The sequence below is a fragment of the Cygnus atratus genome, chromosome 3, assembly GCF_013377495.2.
Source record: "Cygnus atratus isolate AKBS03 ecotype Queensland, Australia chromosome 3, CAtr_DNAZoo_HiC_assembly, whole genome shotgun sequence".
Taxonomy (NCBI): domain Eukaryota; kingdom Metazoa; phylum Chordata; class Aves; order Anseriformes; family Anatidae; genus Cygnus; species Cygnus atratus.
Window position 1 is genome coordinate 93,881,943 of NC_066364.1, and position 24,312 is coordinate 93,906,254.

At 37.7% G+C, this 24,312-nt stretch overlaps 1 protein-coding gene across 2 annotated transcripts in view; it reads left to right on the forward strand.

The window, feature by feature from the left end:
* THADA (THADA armadillo repeat containing) overlaps positions 1 to 24,312 on the forward strand; it is a 166,635-nt gene that overhangs the window by 60,485 nt on the left and 81,838 nt on the right. The window contains exons 29-30 of one of the 2 annotated variants that reach the window (XM_035559202.2): positions 11,644 to 11,812; positions 12,214 to 13,989. In XM_035559202.2, coding sequence (XP_035415095.1) covers positions 11,644 to 11,812; positions 12,214 to 12,261 — 217 coding nt within the window. In that variant the 3' untranslated portion in view covers positions 12,262 to 13,989. Of the gene's footprint in view, positions 1 to 11,643; positions 11,813 to 12,213; positions 13,990 to 24,312 lie in introns of those variants that run through there. The other variant, XM_035559176.2, reaches the window with a different exon arrangement.

Here is a 24,312-nt window from a genome sequence, read left to right on the forward strand (position 1 = left end):
ATAGGTCTGCTTTACTGATTACTTTCTAAGATGAAGGAATGTACAGAATGTTTTTGATTAACAGGGGAGGTAATCGGGAGGTAATGTTTTAAGTATGAAAAAGAAACATAACCTCCCGTTCTCCTCCCCTAGCCCCCTTCAAAAACCTGTAATCTCTTCTGAATGATCCAAATTTGAGTTACCTTATGCCCTCTTGTACCGTAGCATTGCCAATGTGTTTGTTTAGTGTTAAATGTTCTGGACTGAATCATCTGAAGGAGTAAATGGGTATTGCTATATTGACTTGGATACTTTTCAGTAATTGAAGTCTAGTCCTTTCTAGGAGCATGACTTTGAAATCATTTAAGCAGTTAAAAAAAAAAAAAACCACTAGCTTTAAAATCTTAAACTCAGTATAAGGTGGTTGGTTGTTTTGTTTTGTGTTAAAAACAAAACAGCCTCTTTGGGTTTGTGTCTGGTGTTCCCTTGAACAAAACCATTTTTAATGTTTTTTTGTTTTATTTTGTTTTGTGGAATTTGGCCAGTAAAATTGTGTCAAATAGACAGATTTCAAGGCAGTATTACTTCTAGGTATATTTTGTTGCAAGTCATTGAAGAAACTCTGAGAAAAATGCAAATAGAAGTGTGAACATCTTTCCATGAAATTAAAGTAGTTACAAAATAGACACGGCTTTCTTGTGGAAAATTTTATAATTTGCATCTTTCTGTAAAACAGGGGAATTGCTTTCAAAAATCTCTTGATACTGTCTTTAATCAGGGACCAGGGATAGATGATAGTGGAAAGTGCTAGCCATTTATTGCTGTTCTCTTCCTCCTTCCATCCAACAGCCTTAACTTATGGTGTTTTTTTTTGTTTTTAACTTGGTACTACTCCTGTGAGCTTGTCATTAATAGACACGGATAATTACTGTAACACATTTAATGATACTAGGATGCAAGGAAAGCAAAATTGCATATGATGAAGAAAAAGTTTTTGACCCTGTTGCCATAAGTCTTTCCTAAAAGATAAGTTTGAGAAGGACAGGAGATCAGTGCATCAGCTGTGAACACACTGCTGGCTCAAATTTTTCAAACTTGGGAGGAAAAGCAAAATACAATAATAATAATTAAAAAAATCCTAGGGGCCACGATTCCACATAAGTCTTTAGTCCATACATATCATGTAGTACTCTAGGTTTTATTCAGTGCATAAATACCTTAAGTTTTGTTGACTTCTGGTTAAATCATTTCTTAACAGATGCCAATCCAGGCTAATAAGCAGGGTATAGAAAATTTTTCTTACAATTTAAAAGCAAAATAGGGGTTTCTGTTATAAAAGATTGTACTTGTTCAGTGAAGTCGGAGTGGTTCAGTGTGCAAAGTACAGGTTATATATTTGTCCAGTACAAAACACTGTTCAGAGATTAAGTATCGTCAGATACCAGTATTTTAAAAATGCTGTTATTCAAAATACTAAGTTCTAATAGAAATAAGAACTTGAATTTTGATCTATTATCACTAATTTTCTTTTGCAGTTCTTATTGGCCAAAGGGAATCAGTTTATCTTGGCAAATACTTGCTTGAAATATAAAAATAGCATTGCAGTTGCACTCTGCTTGAACAGAGTAGAAAGGGCCGTTTTCAGCAGTTTTCTGATTAGTGAAGTATTTAAGATCTTTCCCATGTAATGAAGCAACCTAAAGATGTTAAATAATACTATATTATTTAACTGTTAAATGTAATGTTAAATAATACTATATTATTTAACTGCCCAAATATGGCTTTTAAATGCTAAGAGTACTTTATATACTTAAATTATTACGCTGTCTTTTACCGTTGACTGATTTATCTCTGGTTCTCTGATTTTTTATTTTTTTTTTCCTAAGATAGAAATGGTCATTCTGATGCAGCTTTGCTTGTTCTTTTCTCTGTCCATTCATTTTCTACTTCTGTTCACAAATTCTTTGCATATTCCTTTCAGTTTTCACTGCTTCATTTACTTCACCACAGATAAGGAAGAAATACTATTGCAATAGTTCGCCTTTTGTTTTTGAACAACAAATTCAATTGTGTAAAGATGCATACATAAAATTATGATCTTGCTGTTTTAACCTTTGTGTATTAATATGGTAAATCATCAATTTGTGCATTTTAGGCACTTGAAAAAATGTGAATTAAGTGAGATTAATCCCCTTTTATTTTAGCTTCTTAGAAAGTAGAGTGTCTGAACATGAATTCAGATGCTCCCTAGGAATCAGAGTTGTCTTACTTCATGAATCCGTAAGAACTCACTTCTTAAGAAAATATCTCAAGGAAATATATAAAAGTATAGTAATATTACTATTCTAGGAGGTGTTGTGATTATAAATATTTACTGGTCAATGATGTTACTTGCATTTGGGCATGTGGTTTGCTCCTTTGAAAAAGTTAATTGTCATTGACTTATGCAGGTTAGTTTTACTGCTCTGTGTTGTGTTTAATTTCTGTTGAATTTTGTCTGGTCTGTCAGGTGTCTGGTTCTGTTTTGCTAAAGCCCTGTGACAAAACCTGTATAGGCTGCATAGGAATTGTACCTGGGACAAGACGGAGCAGTAAGGCAACAAAATTCAAATGTAAAACCAAAAGTGTGTATGAGACTTGGAAGTAATTCTAAGACTTTACACTAAATAAAAACCACAAGAAAAGGGGGAGTGAGAAAGATCTAATAAGGTGTCCTCAGTTTGTTTGGGAAGAGCTTGATTGATCAGGAGTTGGACTTGATGATTCTTGTGGGTCCCTTCCAAGGGATATTCTACAATTCTATGATTGATTGAAACCATTCACATATATCTTGTTAAAAATACTGGTTATATATCTGACTAACTGCAGTGTCCCCAATTTTCATTTGTTTCCCACGTGTACAGTTATGTATGGGGATGTATTACGTTGTCTTTTATCTGACTTGAAAGCAGTTATCTTGACTCTCTCTAGGCTGAACACTAGTATCCTTTGGTTAAGTAGTCAAGCAAGATAGCTGAATAGTTATGTTAAAGTGTGCTCCTTCTGCTTTTCTCCTCACTTTCTTCTGTTTTAGTATATATGGTATGGCACCTATAGGAGAATTAATGTTAAAACTTGCTGATTTTCAACTATGTTTACTGTACAACTGGGAATATTATCAGTGGTCTGATAAGCAAAGTACTTTTGTGGGAATGCCTTTTCATATCAGGTGAAAGGAACTACATGTGTTTGTTGCAGCTTTGTTGTATTAAAATAGCTGCTCTTGATTACAATTGTTTGTAAAAGCATCTCCTTGGGTTTCCATATCAAAGGCACATCTTCTTAGTCTTTACTCTTTTTCCTTTTTTTTTTTTTCCTCCTGTTTTCTTATAATGTGTTTTCTGGTCAGTGTAACTGCTTAGCATTGTAATTGTCTAAAATAATTTATGACTTAGAATACCTGTGATACTCAGGGCAAGGGTGTTGACTCCTTGGAATGCCCTGTCCTTTTGGAGATGCTCTGACCTGTCAGCGTATGACAAAGGCAGATGCTTTTTTGAATATAGGTAAGGTTCCCAAAATACATGTGCTGACATAGGCATACAGAAAGTGGAACAATACACGCCTCTAAAACACGCTTTTTTTAACATTCTCATTGTTTTGTAGTGTTTTCTGATACTAAATCTGTATAGTGAAACTAATCTTGTTTTTTTTTTTTTTTGTGAAAAAAATTTTTTTTTGAAGTCACAGAAGTTCCTTCGCCTAAAGTGGAGGAATTGCACTTATTAGGAATGTGCAAGTGAAATTTCTTTTGTTAGAGAAGGCTGACTTGGTCAAGTCCCCTGTCATGCATGCGTGTGCGCACATACACTTTGTTTCTTTTATTTCTTTTTCTTCTCCTCTTCTCTCTGACCCTATCCAACCACTTTGGACAAAAGTGAAAGAGAGAATTGTCTGACATCTGTGATGGAACTTGGGAATGGTTGGAGATTAAAGGAGAAATAGAGAAATGCATTTCCCTTCTGAGTGTAATTCCTGTTTTGGGAGTTGGAACTGGGCTTGGAATTCTTCAGGTTCTAGTTACAGCGTTCTCTCTGTGTAATCCTAATCACATACTGTTTGCAACTGATCTCTACTTTACTTATGGTTTGCCTTGAGTATTTATTAATGAGCGAGTTTTCAGGCTGTTTATTTTTTTAGAATCTTTAAATAATGAATGGTAAATAGCTTGGCATTTGTTCACTTTAGTTCAGATTGCAGTGATAGGGAAGACTATGAAATACTTGATTGGCAGTACACTGTTCGAGACCTTCTCATCAACCAAAAGTCGACGTACAACTTACATATTTTTTTGCTGTAATTTGCAGCCTTTTCTTTTAAATTGTGGGCAGATATTCTTTTACCATTCAAATGGTGCCAACAGGAAATGTCGCTGCTTCTAGGTATTCATTGCTGATTCCTTATTCCAGTTTTTACAGTTTTCATCCGTCTGCTGCTCATTGGCAGATTATCGTCTGAAGAAATTTAAGAAGTATTCACAAAATGTAGGAAGCTGTCATGTTTTTGGGGAAATAAATGGTGACGTGGTCGTGAGCCACTTCACTATATAAAGATATAGTGAAAATATCTTTCTCCAGTATTGCAGACTCCTGAAAAGGACCAGTGTTAGTAAGCAAGGGATAAAACTTCATATATGCTACTTAAAACATGATCCAGTGAAAAATACAATGGGGCTCTCAGCTGTCAAAACAAAATTGGTCAGATTAAGTAATTGTATTATTCATTTATATAGTTAAAAATAGTCAGTGATTAAGTACTTTGCTGGTGAAAATTAGGCCAAAAAATTATATGGTCAAAATTATATGGTCAAGATATGTAGCCAAATAGTAACATTTAGCCTGATTTGCAAAACTATTTGCAGGAAGGAACAGTAAATGGAGGGAAGTAATGCATACTATGCAACTATGCAGAGGAAATAGGTATGTCATGGAAGGAAAACAATGTAGTGGTACTAAGGAAAAATAAAAGTCAGTATTATTTAAAAACACCAGTCCTGAGTTTGAGAAGTTTGAGTTCAATATTGGGAAAGCTTTATGGAAGTGGGCTAGCGAATTTTGGTGATATGGCTGGAAGGAAAAAATGAGAACCCAGATCCTTTTGTTACTTTCATAGGTCTGATAAAAAGTTTTCAAAATTGTTTGTTAAATTCTTGTTTGCAATCAGTTGAAACTTTAAAAATAATCACAAGGTGCTGAAATTTGCTTTATGCGTTCAACTTGCCTTTCGTAGTTTCAATAATGATAGTCATTTTTTGTTGTTTTTTCCCACTACCCCCAGCTATTTTGGTATTAAGTGTTGTGTGTTTCTTTCCGTTAATCTGCATTTCTGAAACATCATAGTAGCTTTTCTCAAATTAACAAATTTGGAATATAATTTTGAATGAAGGAGGCTGTAACCTCTTGTGATTTCATTTCAACAAATAGTTAAACAAACCTAGACTGAAGTTAGCTACCTGGTGATATTATTTGAGATTCCTTGATGGGAATGCAAGAAAGAAATGCCATTTAAATTGTTTCAGCATGTTTTAGCAAATCTCAGTTTGAAGTGTATGTGTTTCTGTTGCTCCAAAGTTTGCATGCAGTATAAGTAACAGTGTTCTTACCCGTACATGTTAGAGAACCTAGTTTATTGGCTGGCTGAATGACAGCAATTTAGGTTTCTGTTGTTGATTCAGCTTGTTATCAGTTGGCCACTTTTTACAATAACCTAGGTCTTGATGACAAGAAGAGAGAAATCTATACGGTTTCTTCCCAGAAGGCTCTTGGAAGCATGTGGAAAAACAACTACTGGCATAACTTGTGGGGAGCTTGCACAAATAAAAGTCTGTGTGCTTTGCCTGCATAGTTTCTGCAGTATCTACAGCTACTCTGATTCATTAAGTACTTGTCTGGAAAGCACTACTGTACAAAACTATAAGGTGTTATCTTGATTGCCCAAGTTGGAAGAATAAAATACTTAACACAGTGTATAAAGAGAACAGAAATTTGGGCAACCATTAACTTTAAAGGAAATTGGTAAGAGCTTAGTGATTTAGTACTACATAAATAACCTGAAATTAAACTTGATCTGTGTCCATCCATGTTTGTGTTCAAGCATTTTCTGGACTACATTCATGTATGTTTATTATAGATCTATAATCTACAACAAACTCTTAATACTTTTATGATATTTTTCTGCTAGTCAGGTATATATTGAGATGCTGTATCAAAACTCCAGTTATTCTATTGTGGTGTGTTGTTTTGTTTTGTGTGTGTGTTGTGTTTTTTTTTCCTTAATTTCAGAATAAAGAACAAAAATTTGTCTTTAGGCTAATTAAAATATAGGTTTCCAAAGGGAAATAAGTTTTAAAAATTAAGTGCTTTGGATATTTTAATTGCAAGGGAACAACAGAAGTGTGACAAAATGGACAATAAGTGTGTTTCCTTAAAAGAGAATCACAAACCAAGCAAATCCATAAATAAAATAAACTTCAGGTACGTGTATAGCAGGTTACTGTTTATATTCCAGGAAAGATTGCTCTCACGTTACTGAATAGGGACTGTCATACTGATTTGTCCTGAAAACAGAAGTCCATGATACATTAATTGCATGGAAGCATGGTGTTGTCTTTTTTTTTTTTTTTAATGCTATCTTTGCACCTCTCTTTGCTCGGGGACTTGTTACACTGCATTTAGAAGTTGCTAAATTTAATGTTTCTGGACTCTTTCAGTGAAACTAGTAGGGTACCTGGTTTGATTGGCAAGGTCGCGGGCCCCTTCTGCAGAATGTTCCCATCCTCTGTGTTCAGTCTGCTCTCCTTTTGTTTCCATCCTGTTTTCATGGCTGCTGTTCCTGATTGCCTCGTCCAACATACTGTGAAGGCAGTGTATGTGAATGTATTTCAACTGAGAATGAACTTACAATGCTGTGATACTGTCTGTAGGAACAATTATCTGTTGTACTAATAAGCTGTGAAGTAATGAGTGATACATAGATCACTGTGGTGATATCCAGTAAACCTGGCAATAGTTGTTTTTCTCCTGCTAATCCTTGTTCTAACAACTGTAGGTATTACTTACTGTAATGGATGTATCACTTTCAGCTACAGTTACGATTTGTAAAATGATTTCTATTCATTTGTTTCTATGACATTGATATAAAAGGTAATCCTTAGTTTGTTGATTTGGGTAACACAAGGTCTGTTGAGAGGGAGTAATAAGGAAGGGAGAAAAAGAATCACATAGGAAACACCTGCAGTTCTTTTTTAAAAAAAACAATGTGAAGATATTTTTATTTACAACTAGTGTTCTGTTCATAGCTAGAGTAATAAATTAGATACTTTGATGTGTGCAGAGGAGTGCAGAATCCTTGTGTGCCTTATGAGAATTGCTCATATAAATTATGTCAGTCAGCAGCTTTGTTCAAGATCTAAGTGTTAACGCCGGAGCGGAGCAGTGGAAATACACTGAATCTACAGTTACACAAAGTGAAAGCTGTTCAGATTTATTGACTTTTTGTTCTTGATCATGAACTGTTTGAAGTAAACATGTTTACATCCAAAACCTCGTGCACCTAGATAAACAGTGCTGAATTTAACATGGCCTGCTACTTCAGCAGTGGTTAATAGCCCTGAGGATTCAATAGAAGTGTATCCTGTAAGGATTTTGCAAGTTTTCTTTCCTTCGTGCTACCTTGAGATATAATAAAATGATGCTGATGTGTTGTGTGTTCTAACAAAGATAACGTTTTAGGCATTTCTGAGGTTTGAAAGTTTACTTATACATGAGCTGCACGTAAAGAAGGTCGCCTACGGAAAACACTTCTTATTTTCCCCGCTTGTTCTTCAAATCAAAGCAAATAAGATTCAAATACAGGTATGCACGCACACACACATTGCCCAGAGGGGTGCAAGGCTCCGCTGCTGCTGCTTGGCCTGCAGGGACACTGAGAGCAGGCGGCTGGGCGCAGGTTTGGTGGTGGGGTTGTGGCCCGGGCTGGGGCTGCTGTTCCCCTCTGCCAGCACCGGGCCGGGCAGCTGCCACAGTGGTGACACCACTGTGTGTTGCGGTGTGCGGCTGCCTTGGAGGCTGGTGTAGCCAGCAGCAAAGAATGGCTGCATTGGGCTGGATTTGTTGTCTTGTGTTACTCGGCTGCTTTATTTACTTATTATTCTTCCTCTCACTTTTTGAGAATCGGTCTTGATTAGTTTTAATTACAGGTAAGAGGTGATATTCACGTGGGATCCATGAAACAGCAGACCTGCCTACTCTTAACTTAGGATGCTGTTACAGGCTATGGAAAAAATAGTGTTTGTTTTGACATTCTTCTATCAAACTTCTTACACGATTGAGGAATGAAGCCAAGTGCCTCCAAAACATGAGAGAAGCACACACACATCGAGTGCCTTCAGGGTATCCCGAAGTTCAGGGATAGGTGACTAACGGTGGTCTGCCATGACATCTTGTATGTGTGTGTGAGGAGCGTTCTTGAAATGTTATATGTGGTGTTTGTTGGGGTATAAAACAAAACAGCTTTCTTTGAGTATTAGAAGGGAAATAGAAAAGGGAAAGGAAACAGCAGAAGTGTGAACCCCGCTCAGATTTGAGAAGCTGTTTGCCAGTATGAAATGTCTTCCTTGTGCGCCCATACATGTTCCAATGAAGCATATACTTTGTTGCTCTTAAACTTTGTGATGCTCTTGTTCCTTCATAGGAGTGCTCTTGGAGTCTTTCCATTAATTTTTTAAGTTAAGTGGATATACTGCAACCTATGTAGCAAGGAACAGCTTGAGAAGTTGGGGTTTGTGCTAGGGTACAGCAGGTGCACAGCACAACGGCATGTTGCCCCAGCTGGGCAGCCCTTCAGGCAAGCAGAAGCTGCGGGTTTGCGTTTTCCTCAGGCTCAGAAAGTTGCAGAACCGGGACTGCTACATCCTGGGCCAGTTCTCCACCTGCTGGGCACTGGGGCGTTTGCCCAGGGGAAGGAGGAGGAGGAAGAGGAGGAGGAAGAGGAGGAGGTCATTGCCTCCTGACTGAGGATCCTCAAAGTGCAAGATGGAACCTAATTTGAGGGTCCCAGTTTGGCTTCTTTGTGGGGTCGGGATAGGAAACACTCACCCGCTGAATTTTTTTTATTTTCTTTTTTCTAAAAGAACAACAGTTTGGGGCGTGAAGAGAAGTGAAAATTAGACTTGTCTGTAGTTTTGCCTGAAGCTTTTGCCTGACATACATTCAATATGAGTGCTGAGGTGGCAGTCTCTTGTGAACCTGGAATTCGGGTAGCTTTACTCTTAACTTGAACCCTCAATTTTACCCTTACTGTGAAATTCTTTCCTTTATTCTGAGTATGTAGCAGTCACTTCTGTTTCTGTAATAAATTTGATAAAATAACCATCTGGAGTAAAATCTAATATGTAAAAGACTGCATGTCTATACATGTATAATGCATGTGTGGTAATTTTTTTATTTTTATTTTTTTTTACAAGAAAGCAAAGTTTAAATCAGGTTATTTAGAAGTTGTTCTCAACTCTCATTTTTTACTACTAAGAAAAAAACACCACACAGCTCCATTCTAATTTGTTGCATTGTGTTCAAGGACAAAACTCCCTCTGAATCATGTCATTTTGGAAAGCACCCTTGCACAAGTTAGAGGAAAGCCTGGCATTTTCCCCATTTTCCACTGTTCATTCTGAAGGGATGTCAGATTCCTTGGGAAAAAAGAATTTGTGAAAGGTCACAAACAAAATAAAGAACATTCTTGAGTATACAGTTACAGCTAATTGAGAGCTAGACACACAGTGCAATAACAACGTCGCTCGTGTTTGGAAAGAACATCTGTGTGCGAGGAGGGCTTGGTTAAGGAACCATGGTGTGGCACAAATAAAAGAATGGTTGGAGACGAATCACTTTTCAGGTTTACTTTCAATATACAGTAGAATTAAAATGTTTTTGCTTAACAAGACTGAATTTGTTTTTACTGAGGGCTAAGCTGGCTTCTTGCATCATGTCAACACAGGATTAAAGCTTTTCCATATGGAAGAGCCTCCAGTTGTGACTGCTCTGCCTCCACATCCTGTTGTGAAGAGCCTACTCTTTGCTTTTCCTTTTCAAAGATGATCTTCCTAAAAATCATTCCCTAAGGGAAAAGATGGGAAGGTAGAGGATAGAATACGCTGCCATACCATGAGGGTGAAATTTCCAACACCGAATATAGTTCAGGGTAGCATATAGCTCCATACTTCCTTAAAGCAATATTTGTGTGTTTCAGGCACATTGTGGCCTACCAGAACTAAATTGCTATTACACTAGGTCTATTTAGTGTCTTCTGTTCAAAACCCTATTAATTCAGTTGCTGGTTCAAAATGGAAACTGTTTTCTGTATTTCTGTGAAGTGAACTAAAGCAAGCAGCTACTTGGGGTATTGACTTAAATTTGCTAGAGGTATTTGAGACCTTAGAATGTCTTCTAATCTAATCTCATTTTTTAAATAAGTAAATACTTTTAAATAAGTAAGCGTGACCCTGCAAGCATTGTTTGAGAGCCCTGAAAAGTGGTTTTCCCATTTTGGCAGAGGGCATGATTCTGTAAGCTGAAAATATGTAAGATGCAATTCAGGAAAAAATGGAGAGGGTAGGAGGAAGGAAGGACATCTCTCTGGCTCATCATACTAGGAGGTATCAAAAGACAAGTTCTGCCATAGTGCATTGTACATTGTATAAGTTATTTGGACATTGATTTCAAACCCTGTGGTAACGTCCTCAGTTGTCTGGGAGTGAGTGGCTGAGCTGTAGCTGTGTTACAAAAGCTGACATGTGCGCGAATTACCAACTTTGAAAGCCTTACCCTAACTGACTTCCAGTTTGTAAAAGATTTCACTTCAACTCAGTGTACATGCTACTGAAGTAGTTTAAAGCTGATAAAATAATACTATAACTGTGTAGCTGAATAGTTAATTATATGTATATTCATACCTCTACAGCTAGTAAAAAAGTTAATAGCATAAGATAAAAACCCCTTTTCGGCCTGTGTCTTTTGTGCAGTTTTGAGTCTTATCAGTTAATTCTGAATGAATAAAAATTATTTATTTTTGAGATAGCCATTACACATAATAAAAAAGTGTTTTTTGATGTGTCTGTTACTTATAAACCTGTTTCCTGTCTTTAAATGTGTTTTAAGAACCAGCGGGAGATAGGGCTTAAAATTCCTGTAGACACTGTGTTGTTCTGATGGGAACATCTGATTAAGAACATGGAGTGTACTTCATTGAAATCAAACTCAGAATATGTTAGAATTGCTGTTTAATAAGTAAAATAAACAGGAAGAAAGATGGAATGGCACCATGCTCTTACCTGCTTCATGGCATAATTGTATCTATCTATATATCTGTCTATTTATTTATGACTTTATGTAAACACAGAAACTTCTGAAGGCAAAAAACCTTCAACATGGCTCTAGTGTGGCTTCTGTTTCTGGGCAGATAGTCTTTCACTCCTGAGAAGAAGGACTGCATTTGATTTGTGATGTCTGTCGTTATGTTGTCCTTTGTTTTATCCTGTAAAAAATCAAACCTAATCCAAACATTAAAGTTTTTAGCCACAGCAGTGGATTGCATCTGGATGACAAAAAAAATATGTATTTCTTTTTCTAGGTGTGGGCATTCTCCTGTGTACCGTTCCCGTGAGATGTCAGGTCGGGCCCTTGTTCCATTTGTTATGGTAAATGAAGTGCCACACACAGTAATGTCACTGCTGAGGGGGCTTCCAGACTGTACCAGTTCTTGCATACGACAGAATAATATTCACGGAACGCTTCTGCAAGTATGTTTTTGTTGTGTCTTTTGTTGTTTTTTTGGTTTTACTTTACAGTCAGATAAAATGCAGTGAGCTGTGCTGAGTGTTGACAGATTGTTAAACTACATATGAAGCCTGCTTTTGAGTCGATTCTCTCAGATGATAAATATGGGATACAAACTTCAACAGTCATTAGAAGACTGCAAGTTGTAAATATCAACATTTACATTTCATATAATGTTTCATCTCTGGAGATTAAAGTGCTTTGATAGCAAATATCTTTATCTAAACATATCTAGAGAGATCCGTGTGACTCACCCAAAATCACAGAGCAAATCTGCGGCAGAGCTGAATTCCGAGCACCAATAATATCGCAGATGTTGAGACTTGCTGCTTACCTACATATTTATGTACTACTTGATTTGCAGTTCCTGCTACATCATCGGCTTCACGTCAGTTTGCTGTGCAAGACGTGAGAAGTTTTATATTGTATTCTTCTGAAAACATTCTGGAGAACAGCTCACTATCAGTTGGGAATCAGAAATTTCTTCATTCTTCATACATCATTCCTTTGGTTTATAGCAGTTGGTTCAGTGTGTTTGATTTTTAAGCTATCATGATAATAAGTTACCCATTTTTATTGCCTGTTTTTCGCAAGCAACCCTCCAACAAAGGCATATTGTATATGTTCGGCTCTGGTAGTCTGCCTCTGTTAGTTGGCAATCTGTCTTGGAACACATTCCCATTGTAAAGTGTGTGGTGTTGTTTGTATGTGTTTGTGGGATATTATTTTTTCTGTATCTTTTCCAGCTTATTATTTCCCTTTCAAATCATGACCTTACAGGAAACCCACGATAAGGAAGTGAGTGAAGTCCCTCTAGAGCTGTTATTGCCAACTCTACCTGTACCTCTCCACGTCAATTATCAGCTTGTTTCTAGTATATATTAACTGACAAGAATTAATTAGAAATCTGATAATTCCTTCAGTATTTTAGAAGTTGGTGTCACTTTACTTGTCCAAAAAGGAATGTTGGTAATTTTGAAAAATTGGCATCTTGTGAAAGATGCCAACTAGCTGGATTAGAATCAGAGTTCATCCAATTAATTGGAATTTGGCAGATGATAGGTAACAGAGAAGGTCATCCCAGTTTGTGGTTGATTCTGTCCTCGTACAGATGTCAGTCCGGCAGCTGTGTAGGAAGGAGGAGATTACCATCATCAAACTACCTGTGCTGCCACCAGTGTGCCACAAAACTGGAGTCTTTCTGGAAGTGTTAGGAAAAGAGGGTTGTTCTGACAGAGGTGGAAGCGTTTTGTTAATCTTCAAACAGATTATAAACTTCATAACGAGGGTATGGACTGGCTGTAATGTATAAAGCCACTGCTGCCTTTTTAGTGACCTTGTAAAAAAGTTATAGTGGAGGGTTGGTTCTGAAACCACCCAAAAGATGATCTGTTTTTTTAAGCCAGTGTTGCTAACAAGATCTTATGCATAGGTCTAGGAGGTTTTCATTTCCATCTGTGTGAACCAGGAGGTATTTTCATTCTCAGGTCTTTACTGTCATCTCTTGGTCAGTTTTGGGCAGTTACTAGGATCTAGTACTGAATTGCTACTGCACTGGGGGAAGACTGGTGCTGTCAGAGTACCACATTCTTCAAAAAAATGTCAGTGGTGCCATAGCAATCCAGTGATGTTTGGTCTCTTGTGTGTCTTGGGCTTTGCTTTTATGATTTGTCTATCAAGGTTGTGCAGTGTTCATTTAATACTTAATCAGATGTAGCGTATGACTGAAATGCTGAACTAACTGTTGCTAGTTAAAAATAACAAATATTCAGAAGAAATGCTGAAGGGTGATAGATTTACAAAAAGGGAGGCACCGTTTTTTGATGGTGTACCTGTAAAATACTAGTGCCACGTAGTTCACCACATAGTGTGCAGCTACTGTAAATAGGAAGGCAAAGAGCAAAGTCCTGTGACTTTCAGGGGCTGTTGGATGGGTGGTTTCAGTTTCCTTTTTATCATTGTAAGATGGGACTTGCAAGGCTTATTGAATGGAAGGTTGTTACCGGACTATTTATTAAAGCATTGATTCTCTGAAGCCGTACTTAAAGAGAGGTTAAGACAATGATCTGACAGTGTTCAAGACTGCACTGCATTTCCATGGCACAGTAGAGAATTTATCTTCTTCTTTGATATGAAAATCCCTACGAAAAAGAGTGAGCCTGTACAATGCTCGATAAAATTTAATTTTTTTTTTCCAGCAATACAAGGCCAATGTCTTATGAAAACAGAATTCAGTTAATTTAATTTCATTTGTTCAGTCACATTAGTCAGAAGCTGACTATGTTCACTGCCTGATCTTTATTTCAGTGTTCATATGCTGTCAAGTCTTGAGCAGGAAAATTGGAATTGTTCAGACTTAAAACTTAGATGGCAGTGCCAAATGTAATAAATTTTGAAGGTAAATTACAGTTATGTTTCAGGGTTATGTAACTGCTTCATCTGTTGCAAGCCAAATGTTCATTTATAGACAGATCATTCAAAAAAAGTTCAGACTGCAGTGCTTGTCCAAACACGGGCTGGTTTTCAAAATGCTGAGATTGACAAGGACTATTTGGGACAGTAAATACAAATGTGTTGTGTTTAACTTCAGTCTGCTGCATCAAGTGAAAACATGGCTTTTGGTCCCCAGTGTGATAATCCTGACTCAATTTGTGTATGAATATAAATGTGCATGAGGATAAAATAATTTTATGGCTTACTTGTTTTACATAAGAATTATTTTCAACAAAGAAGGAGGAATGCTATCGTTCTGCAGCTCTTACAGAGCTGAAGGTAACCTTCAGGGAGTAGGTTTGCATCAGAAGTAAATGTGTTGGCTTAAAAAAGACAAAGAAAAGTCCACTCTATGCTTAGCATTTCCTCTATGAATGCAGTTTCTAATTCTCTGTTACCCAAACTGGTATGGGGGCTGGGGAGAGACTTAAGCTTGTAGTTCACTAGAAAATGTGGAAATCTTCTGTTGGCCTTATTAAATGATTAAATATTTCTGGCTTCTGTTGTTTGAAGATCTAGTTTGTTGTGTGTTTATTTTTATTTATTTATTTATTTATTTATTAACCTGATTAGCTGAAGGGAGGAGCTTGTCCAGAGCTTTATGCAGAAACTTTTTGTTTGTGAAATTTCTTTGACTTTTGACAGTTGCCAAGGATCTTAGAGTAGTTGAGAGGATTGCGAGGTATCCTTATCAGAGGATCCATGAAGTAGCCAAAATCTGGTCTTCTGAAATCTGGAGGGTTGTGATCTTGTGTTTTGCCCGGCTGCCTTCTCTCAGGACCCTGAACTCCATTATCTTCTCACTGCAGCCAAGCTGCCTTCAACCTTTATGTCCCCAATGAGCCACGCCGTGTTTGTGAGCAGGAAGTCCAGGAGAGCACTGCTCCTTGTCTTTTTTTGTCAGAAGGTTGTCATTGGTGCTCTCCAGGAATCTTCTGGGTTGCTTATGCTGTGCTGTGTTGGTCATCCAGCAGATGCCGAGGCTGGTGAAGTCCCCTGTGAGGACTGGGGCCTGCAAACTTGAGGCTGTTTGTAGCTGTCTGTAGAAGGCCTCATCCGTGTGTTTGGTCCTGCTCAGGTGGCCTAGAGCAGACGCATTGCAGTGTCACCTGTCCTGCCATCTGTTCTTGAATCCTTACCCTTAAGCTATCCCACCATGTCTCTGTGATCCCAGCAAGACCATAGCCCTGCAAATTGCATGCAGACATCTTAATGCCTGGGATTCGTTAACCTACCCCTTTGGTGCTTTAAAGCAGAAAAAAAGTTACAGGATGCCTGAGCATGGTTTGTCTGGAAAACAATGCAGCACCTTTAATTCATCCAACTGTAGTTTATTTATAATGATTAAAAAACTCCCAAGTGCACGAACTGTCAGATTGGTTTGCCAAAGAAAGCAGATGTTAGACTTTTGCTTTTGTTTTTTATCTTGTAAGAATCAGGTAACATGATTGATGCTGGGTTTCAAAGGCTCTGCTATGTATGTAGACCTAGAATCGAATTGTTACAAGTACAGGAGAATAGCAGCAGTAAGACTGAGGCTTTCAGTCAGTTCTGCACTCATTAGTTTTCAGAAATCTGCTCACATTTGTGCGTTCAAAAATCTGTACATACCCTTACACTATCTTCATATTGAGAATAATCCATTGGTCTGCTGCAATTAATCATGGAGCAGATATAATTACTGTTAAGGTTTCTGTCTTTTTCACATCAAAGAATCTGCACATCAGTTGGGTCATCATCTTGTGTGTTGGCAGTTTGATCTACCTCGCATTTGCTTTGGCAAGCCTGCAGTGATGCATTTTTTTGAACGCAGATCAGATAAATGAAGGTTATTAAAAGAGGCAATGCGTTTTCTTTTAAGTTCCCTGTGCATTGTTTTGCCCATTTCTGAAATGTTGATAGTGCTAACCTGCTTCCTAGCGGTCTTGTGTTGATTTATACCTAAACAGTGACAGTGCCTAGCTTCAGGCTGCTCTACAGAATGGTACCACAATTTTTGCTTCCTCTGTCACTGTCTGATTCACTATGCAGTCCCTGCCTTTTGGAGTGCATTTTGCATTCCCTTTGGCATCATTGGGCACAGATTAGGAGAAAGGAGGATTCAGTGACTTCTCCCTCATCATTTACTGCTTGTATATGAAGAGAGAGAACTACATGAGTTTGTTTAAATGTGTATGCTGCCTCCATTTGCTGTCTCCATCAGGAGATGGATTGAACTGTCCAAGATACAGCTTCTCATAGAAGTTCACTGTGGGTTGTGCGGTTGCACATACGAGGAACAATTTCTGTCTGGAAGCTTCTTTGGTTTTGAAGATTATTTACATTTTTGTTGGTACTCATATGCACAATCAAACAACTGCATATAATAAAAATTCTCTGGCCTATCTTGTCTTTGCAGGTGGATCCTTCTTGTCATGATTGGTTTTGTTCATTGCTGCAGCTTAGTCACAGAAATTCTGCATGGTCCCTGGGAAGGTTTCTGTCCATTTCCCCTATCTTCTCATCTGAGGTCTAGCTGGTAGCTTCTACTCTTTCTGTTCTTCGCAGTCTTCCCACTTACTGTTATCACTTCTACTGATTTATCCTGAAATTTGCTCTCTGAGCATATGCCAGTGTTTACATCACAAAAGAAGAACAGTCTCCCCTCCTATCTGGGGAGTGCTCATGACCTGTTCTTTAAAAAAAAGAGATCTGCTAAGTGAAAGATGAAACAGAATTTGTTTTGATGCAGGGTTAAAACTTTATGAAGACAAAAGTGGAATTTCACTTATTTGATGATGGTTCCAGTGTCATCAATCAGTAGTCAGTTACTCTTCACAAATCGTTTCTCTTAATATGCAAATTTTCTCCACACATCCACAAAACTCTGTTAAAACTGAAACTCTGTTTCAGCTAGCTGAATCAGTATTACAGCATGAGGCTGGTTCAAAGAAGAATGTTTTGTTTGTTGTTTTGTTTTGTTTTTATTTTTACTATCTCAGACAGTTCTCTTTCGCATGTGAATGCGGAGTCCTGTGCAAAGAATGTTGGTTTGAGTTTTTGAATGTTCTTTTGTTTGTTTTGCTTTTGAAGCCAGTAGCACTGCTGCATCTTTCACGCGTTTAAAGAACACTGAGTCACATCAACTGAGTTGCGTGTGACAAAAAATAAACCTAATAAGAGATGAAGGGCTTCATAACTCTTTACCATTAATGTTAATTGAAGATTAAATTTTCCACTGACTTAAGTTGGACAAGAAATTAATAGTTGAATAGTTTTTCAGGGAATGTCAACATCCCATAGAATTAGATTCATCTTTCTTTTACTGTACGATACTTTCAGAATCTAGAAACTTCTTATAAAAATGAAAAACCACGACTGCATGACAGATTTTTCTGCCAGCTATACAGGGCTTTCATAACTCTGATCTTCTGTTTTATTTTTTGTGGAGTTATTTATTATTATTATTTATGATGGTGGAACTTTAAATTCAAAAATTTAAAAATCAACTTCGTGGGTATGATGTTTAAATAATAACGGGGAGATGGAAGAGGTGATTTAAAGATGGAAGAAGTGATTGAAAGGGTGGTTGATGACTTCACTAAAGCAGCAAGAAAAGCAAAACAAGAATACAAGTTGAGAATACTCATACTGGGTCATGCAGATACTTGTCTGAGTCAGTGTGGTGCTTCCACCAAGGACTGATAGCACAAGCCTAAGAAAAAGAGTAAGACCAAGCAGCCAGAGAAATGTGTGCTGCCCTCGCTTAGAGCACTCTTGAGGCAGAGGTGTATGGATGTGACTTTGAACATCAAAAGGAAGTACATCATTGTGCTGATGAAAAGAAGCAGTGTATGATGAAAACACCAATATGTTAGGTAGTTTAATTATCCAGAATACTTGTATCAAGACAGATTATTATCGATGAAAGTAAAGCCAACCTAATGAACGTGACTTCCTTTTTACCTCCTGTGAGAGGAGGAGGATTTTTAGCTTAAGCTGCTACAAAGGAAGGTCAAGCTACAGGTATCTGAGATTACTATCAGTCCTGTATTTTATGAGTTTAATACTTGGACACTTACTCAGGAATAAAGGCCATTTAAATAAATACGAGCATTTGAAAATAAAGCAGAGAAGAATGATGTCTGGAGAAGATCTAGCAAGCAATCGCAGGATTTTTATTTTAGGACTGAATAGGTAATAAAGACCTGCAGACTCCAGTGGCTAGGGTGTGTGATTATGATAACAGGAGACAAATTAGGCAAATATATTTTGAAAGTCATTCTTGGATGTTGGTTTTTGTGGCTGAGTGAAAGAGAGGTGTACTACTGGTTACCTTGGCCCAAAATCCTTGATGTGAATTACCAGCAGGGGTGTCAGTGACCGTATTCCTTTGTGTTTTGTTTTGAAGACAAAGGATCGCCAGGGTCTGAGGGAATGAATGGGGAAGTAGCATATTGTTTATTTGGCTTTATTCAGTAGCGCAGAAACATTGACTATGGTGAATTACTTTTTATTTGTCTTGGCAGTAACGTTTGAAGTATAGCGGTTCAACATTAGCTTATAAAAACTCAGTGTAGTAAACAAATGGTACATTATCTACAGATCAAAGAAATAAACCTGCTATAATTAAATGTTGTCCAATGAAACTTCCTTCCAGCTGTTTCTTTTTGAAGCTCAGTTTTTAGTGTTCAAGATAAGCCTTACTTTCAAGATTAGTACGAAGAGAAAAGAAATACTGATGTCAAGTTGAAAACATATTCACTTACATAGCTGGCAGCAATAGAACAGTTGTCTCATTTCTTCATATTGTAAATTTGTGTTAACTCTTATCCAGAGGGGTTCACTGCTGTAAGCATTTGAGAACAAGATTTGTGTTTTCTATCTGATATTACATGAATGCAACAGAAACACGGCTAAGTTTCAAGAATGGGAGCAGACAGCCTCTTAGAGGAGATCACTGATGAGATTCTGTCAGAAGTTTTCTTACAGCTGCTTTTTAATGAACTTCTGTGGTACCACTAAGTGACTAGACAGATCTGCTAGTTGGACATGACTTTCAAGTTGCTTTAACTGTAATTAGCAGTGCTTCCAGATACCATGTCTCTGACTCCTTAGAGATACCATTATTTTTTAAGAGAACATAGATTTGTGCAATTCTTACAACTCTGTTAGTTGTTTTTATTCAGTTTCTGTATGGTTTTTGATTTCCTTTCTACGGCAACTAAGTATTTGCAGAGATGCTATTGTTGAAAACTTCGTGTTTACAACTTTAAAGTTAAGAAAAACTTCAACAGAACTTCAAAAAAAATTGTTTTAGTACGGAATAAGTGGTACTTATCATTTAGGAAAAACAAGGTTGCTGCTGCTGTTTTTTATTGAGAGGTAAATGTAATAATGGCTCCTTCGGGTTGTGCTGGGTATAGTGTGAAAGCTGCCCCCTGTGCAAAGTCAGACTTGATGGTGCGCTACCTCCCTCTCTCCCACACCCTCCGTTTTGATGCTTGTACTCTGGGTACGGCCTGCAGTTGCTGTGGCAGTGGCGTGGCCACCCTTACCCAGTGCACTGCTCCCACTCCTTACTGCAGGAAAGCTCCCCCAAGGCGTGTTCCTCGTGTTGCTCACAGGCGCAGTGCAGAGGCTGGGGATGGATGCACGTGCCGCCACTTGATGTACACACTGCCTGCCCTTCAGTTACAGCCACAGAGCATCACGAGCCTTCGGGTTAGGTCTTGGATAAGAGCAGGGACTGAAAATGTCAAGTACTGATGTGGCTTCATAGAATCACTTTTATTAGGTGTTAGGATTAAACTTAAGGAAAGAGAAATCCTCCTATAGGTGCAGTTTTACAATGGATAGATTATTTTCTCTTTAGATTTCTCCTGAGAGATGTTAGAAAAGAATACTGTTGGCACAATTTCCTACTTACTACTACTTCAGGCACTGGGTGGTTAACTTGATTTAGACCTCCCAGAACAGCAGTTGAACTCTTGTAAAATCTAATTTTTTTTATAAGTGTTCAATTCTGTGCTGAAGTACATATTTCTCACACCTGTTTTGTATTACGAATCTTTAAGTATCCCTCATGATTACTCAGGAAAGCAATACTATCACTCTTTCACAGACAGAGGATGTTTTTACAGTTGGGAAGGGAAAAGTTGAAACTTGTAAAGTGTACTGAAGATATAATATTCTACTAGGTGGTGCAGTGGATTAATTTAGTACTACACGGAGTTCATTTTTCATCTCCTAAAACATGTTTTCAGTCCCACCCGCATAGGATATTTTTCTCTTCCTTTTGATCTAGAAACCATGTCTTTAAAACTTTCAGAGCCAAAAGAAAGATAATCCTGGATATACTTCCTGGATATACTTTTAAAAATACCCATCCATGATAAGTTCTGACTGCTTGAGGATGTATAAAAAATATTTATGAACAGTGAGGGCTTTTTTATATACTATGTGCTGTGTTTCCAGAAGTTCAGGCTACAGTAAGAAATTGTGGGAAAGGGCCTCTCTTGGTTTCTGGAAGCCTTCTTAGCCTGTTTCAAAGCAGAAGATGCCCTCCGTGGAAGAATAAAGTTGAAAAAATGACATTTTAAAAGATTGCTGGATAGGAGAAGTGAGTGAAGAGGTACAAGGGCTTTTAAGTGGACAGTTACTCAGTAGAGAATCACCTGTACTGAAGGCCAGGATGCAGAACCTCAAATAATGGAACAGAAAAGTTGAAGAGAGAGAAGAGGAGAAACCTGGAAATCTTAGAAAATGTAACAAAGTAAACACAAAACCAGATGAATAGACTTTCAAAGATCTGAAAATCTATTTCATGGTGTTCATGAGTCTAATTACAAGTTTTTCAGTTAAGGAAGCCCATTTTTTCTTTCTTCAAGTTTAAAGCATGCTGCTTGTACTTTTTATTTCTGTTTGTGTCCCAGGCATTTCTTGCGGTAGTGTTTTTTACCATTGTTTTTCTTGTTTTTATGAAGTATTGTAGAATATCTCATTTTGGAAGTAGTTATTATGGCGCTAGACTTTACTAGGAACAGTTTTCAGATGGCTGTTTCACTTAAAAGTGTTTTTTTCACTTAGACGCTGAATGTGAACTGACAACGTACTCTGGATGTTGGCTTTATTTCTCTGATGTTGTTTATTCATGGGCTGAAGAGAAGAATGGGGAATGGATATCCAGGCTGAGAAAGGATTGTACAGAAATCTCACTGACATAAAGAAACAGCATGGGACAAAGTTTGTGTGGGGCAGGATGAACAAGAAGCTGTGTTATACTTGTATCTGGTGGGGTTTGAGGGGAGGCAGTTCTTACTGTAAGGGTCTATCTGTATGTTTTGGGTTTAGGTCAGGGGCTGTTTGGGGAACAATGCTCTATTGAAAGAAAATTTTGTTTTCCACTGTCTAGTACAACATGCTCCCAGTTTGGGGACGTTGCTGCCAAACCCACCCAAAAGTACTGTGGATTCTGAGTTGGATCATTAGAAACACAGCTTCCAGTGGGACTGCGGGCAACACTTAGACGTGAAGTCCCCTGCAAAGCATTTTTCAGGCCCTTGAAACAGCCTAGGTGTGGTCTGACAGCAGAAAAGGGCACGGGGAGTGCCGAGAGGGTGATAGGGATGCTTCTAAATTTATTACCTGTCAAGGACCCTCCTTTTCCCTGCTCCTTCCCTCACAGAGCATTCCAGTCATCTCTGGATCATCGGAGCTGCCTTGTGTTTGGGAGTGTGGAAACCTCCCACATGGCTTCAAGCAGGCAAAGAATGAGTGAAGCCTCTGAAGGCACGATAAGCAGGTGCTTCTATTCTGTCCTCCCTCATTCCTTCGCAGGCTTGCACCTACGTTATCTTGCCCTGTTTCCCCTGGCACTCTGATCTCCCTCCTCCTCCCTCCTTTCAGCTCTTGTTTCAGGTGCTTACTTTTCCATGTCTCTGTTCTGTACTATGTCCTCTTGAGGAGTAGCTGCTGTCCTAATAAATTGTTGCTTATTTCAGTAGGGTTGTTATCCTGCTGGCAGAGATGCCTGTCAAGTCTGTCGGCCTGTATATTCAGTCGTATTCAAAAGTGTATAATTTAGATTCAGCGCATCTTCACATCTGTGATGAATGTCTGAAGTGTTTTTGGCAGGAGGTCCTTCTAGCTGTTGTAGTTCATTCAGGCCTGTGGTGAGTTTTTGGTTGTTATTGTGTTTGGGTTTTTGTTTGTTTGTTTTTGTGGGAAAATAAGCAATGGTTATTAAATTTATTCCCAAATACACAAAGTTATTTCCATAGATGCAGAAAAGTCTTTGTCAAAAGTGGGTGTTGGGAAAGCTGTTTATACTTGGAAATCACCATTGTCCTTTTTTGATGGAAATGCACCAACAGTAAGATTAGAATGTTCATTTTATTACTAGAGATCAATTAAGAATCCAGCATTTAAATATTTATAACCTAAATGAAAGATGTTGAGTGTTTGCAGTTTGTATTGAGTTTAACTTCAATATGTTTTAAACTTCTTAGCACCTTTCCTTCCTTTCCACAGTGTAAATGCATGTATTTGTTTAGCTTTATAGTATTAAGTTGCTATTCTTCAAGGAAAAAATAGTTCAAGGTAGGAAAAGCCAGCTCACAACTTCTTTCATTCCCTACAAAACGCTCTTAAAGCAAACGAAATGCCTGTTATGTACTCATGTTTGTAAGTTCCAAGAAATCATTCCCTTATTCTTCTCTGGTTTTCTGTCTTGTCTCAGTGGTAAATCAGACACAATTGGTAATTACAGCCAGAAACTGTAAAGAGACTAGTAATTACTTCTTTCAAAGAAAATATAAATGTAAGTATTCTCGAGTGTGTGTGACTTGTTTATTTTCCTTCTATTTTTTGAATTAATGTATCATTCAGTGCCATAAGAAATTCCAGCTAGAACCTTCACTCTTTGAAGCAGAGGCATTTTTGAACCCTAATTGACTCAAGATACAAATAAGAAAATGTAAATCGTACTGTCTGCATCTTAAGTGAAACACCCTGCATTCTTCATGCTTTTAGTTCCTGTTAATACAAGAGTAATTAATAAAATCAGGGGAATGTGTGTGTGCCATGGTGATGCTGCTATTGTCACATCTCGTGAATGTCACCCACTCCTCCCAGAAAGCCTCAGAAAGATGTAGAGATGCACATCTGAAAGATTTCACATGTATATGTCATTGCCAAATAGTTGTTGTTATTTCCAGATGTACCATCTAATGAACATATGCAGTGTTTGCGTATCCTGTGTTGCAGCATAAAACCACAGCCCATAGATAGTTTCAAAAGGACAGGACTTTGTGTAAGTACCTTTGGGTAGACTTTACAGGAGAATGGTTGATCAGGCAGAATTTCAAACTTCAGTGATGGTAATAGTTAGAGTTGTATTAAAATAGAGACCTTGAGAAGAAAGGAGTGAGAAGCCTCAAGTGCTTCCAGCAATAGAAATGATTTTTCATTGTTGTTTTGAGTCAATCATTTACACCTCTGAATTATCATATGATGAGCAATTATTTGAAAATGAATCAAATTAAAGTAGATTCTGGAGGTCTTAGGAAATGACGATGTAATACTCTTACAGCTGTAGGTATTTCTCCTGGAGCCTTCCACTCTGTTAGACATAAAAATGGTACCATGGCGTCAGGTGGATTGTGCTTTCAAAAACGAAAGAAAGAGATTATAAGAACCAAAATGATCATTTTATGTTTAACTAGTTTTAAAATAAAATATGGAATCTTGGCACTTGCTGATTACCGGGGAAGAAAAAGGTAGTCTTAGTAACTTCATGCTGTATTCAGCACTAAAAGCATAATACTGTCTTCCCTGAAAATATGGAAACTGTTGATAGCAGTAGTGGATACACAGTATTAAAGATGGAAATGCAACTGCAAATAATGTAACCACAGAGAGTTGTTTCATGTTCTTCCTCTTTTGCTTTTCTTAAAAGCCATAATGCATTCTCAGGTAGGTAAAAAAAAAA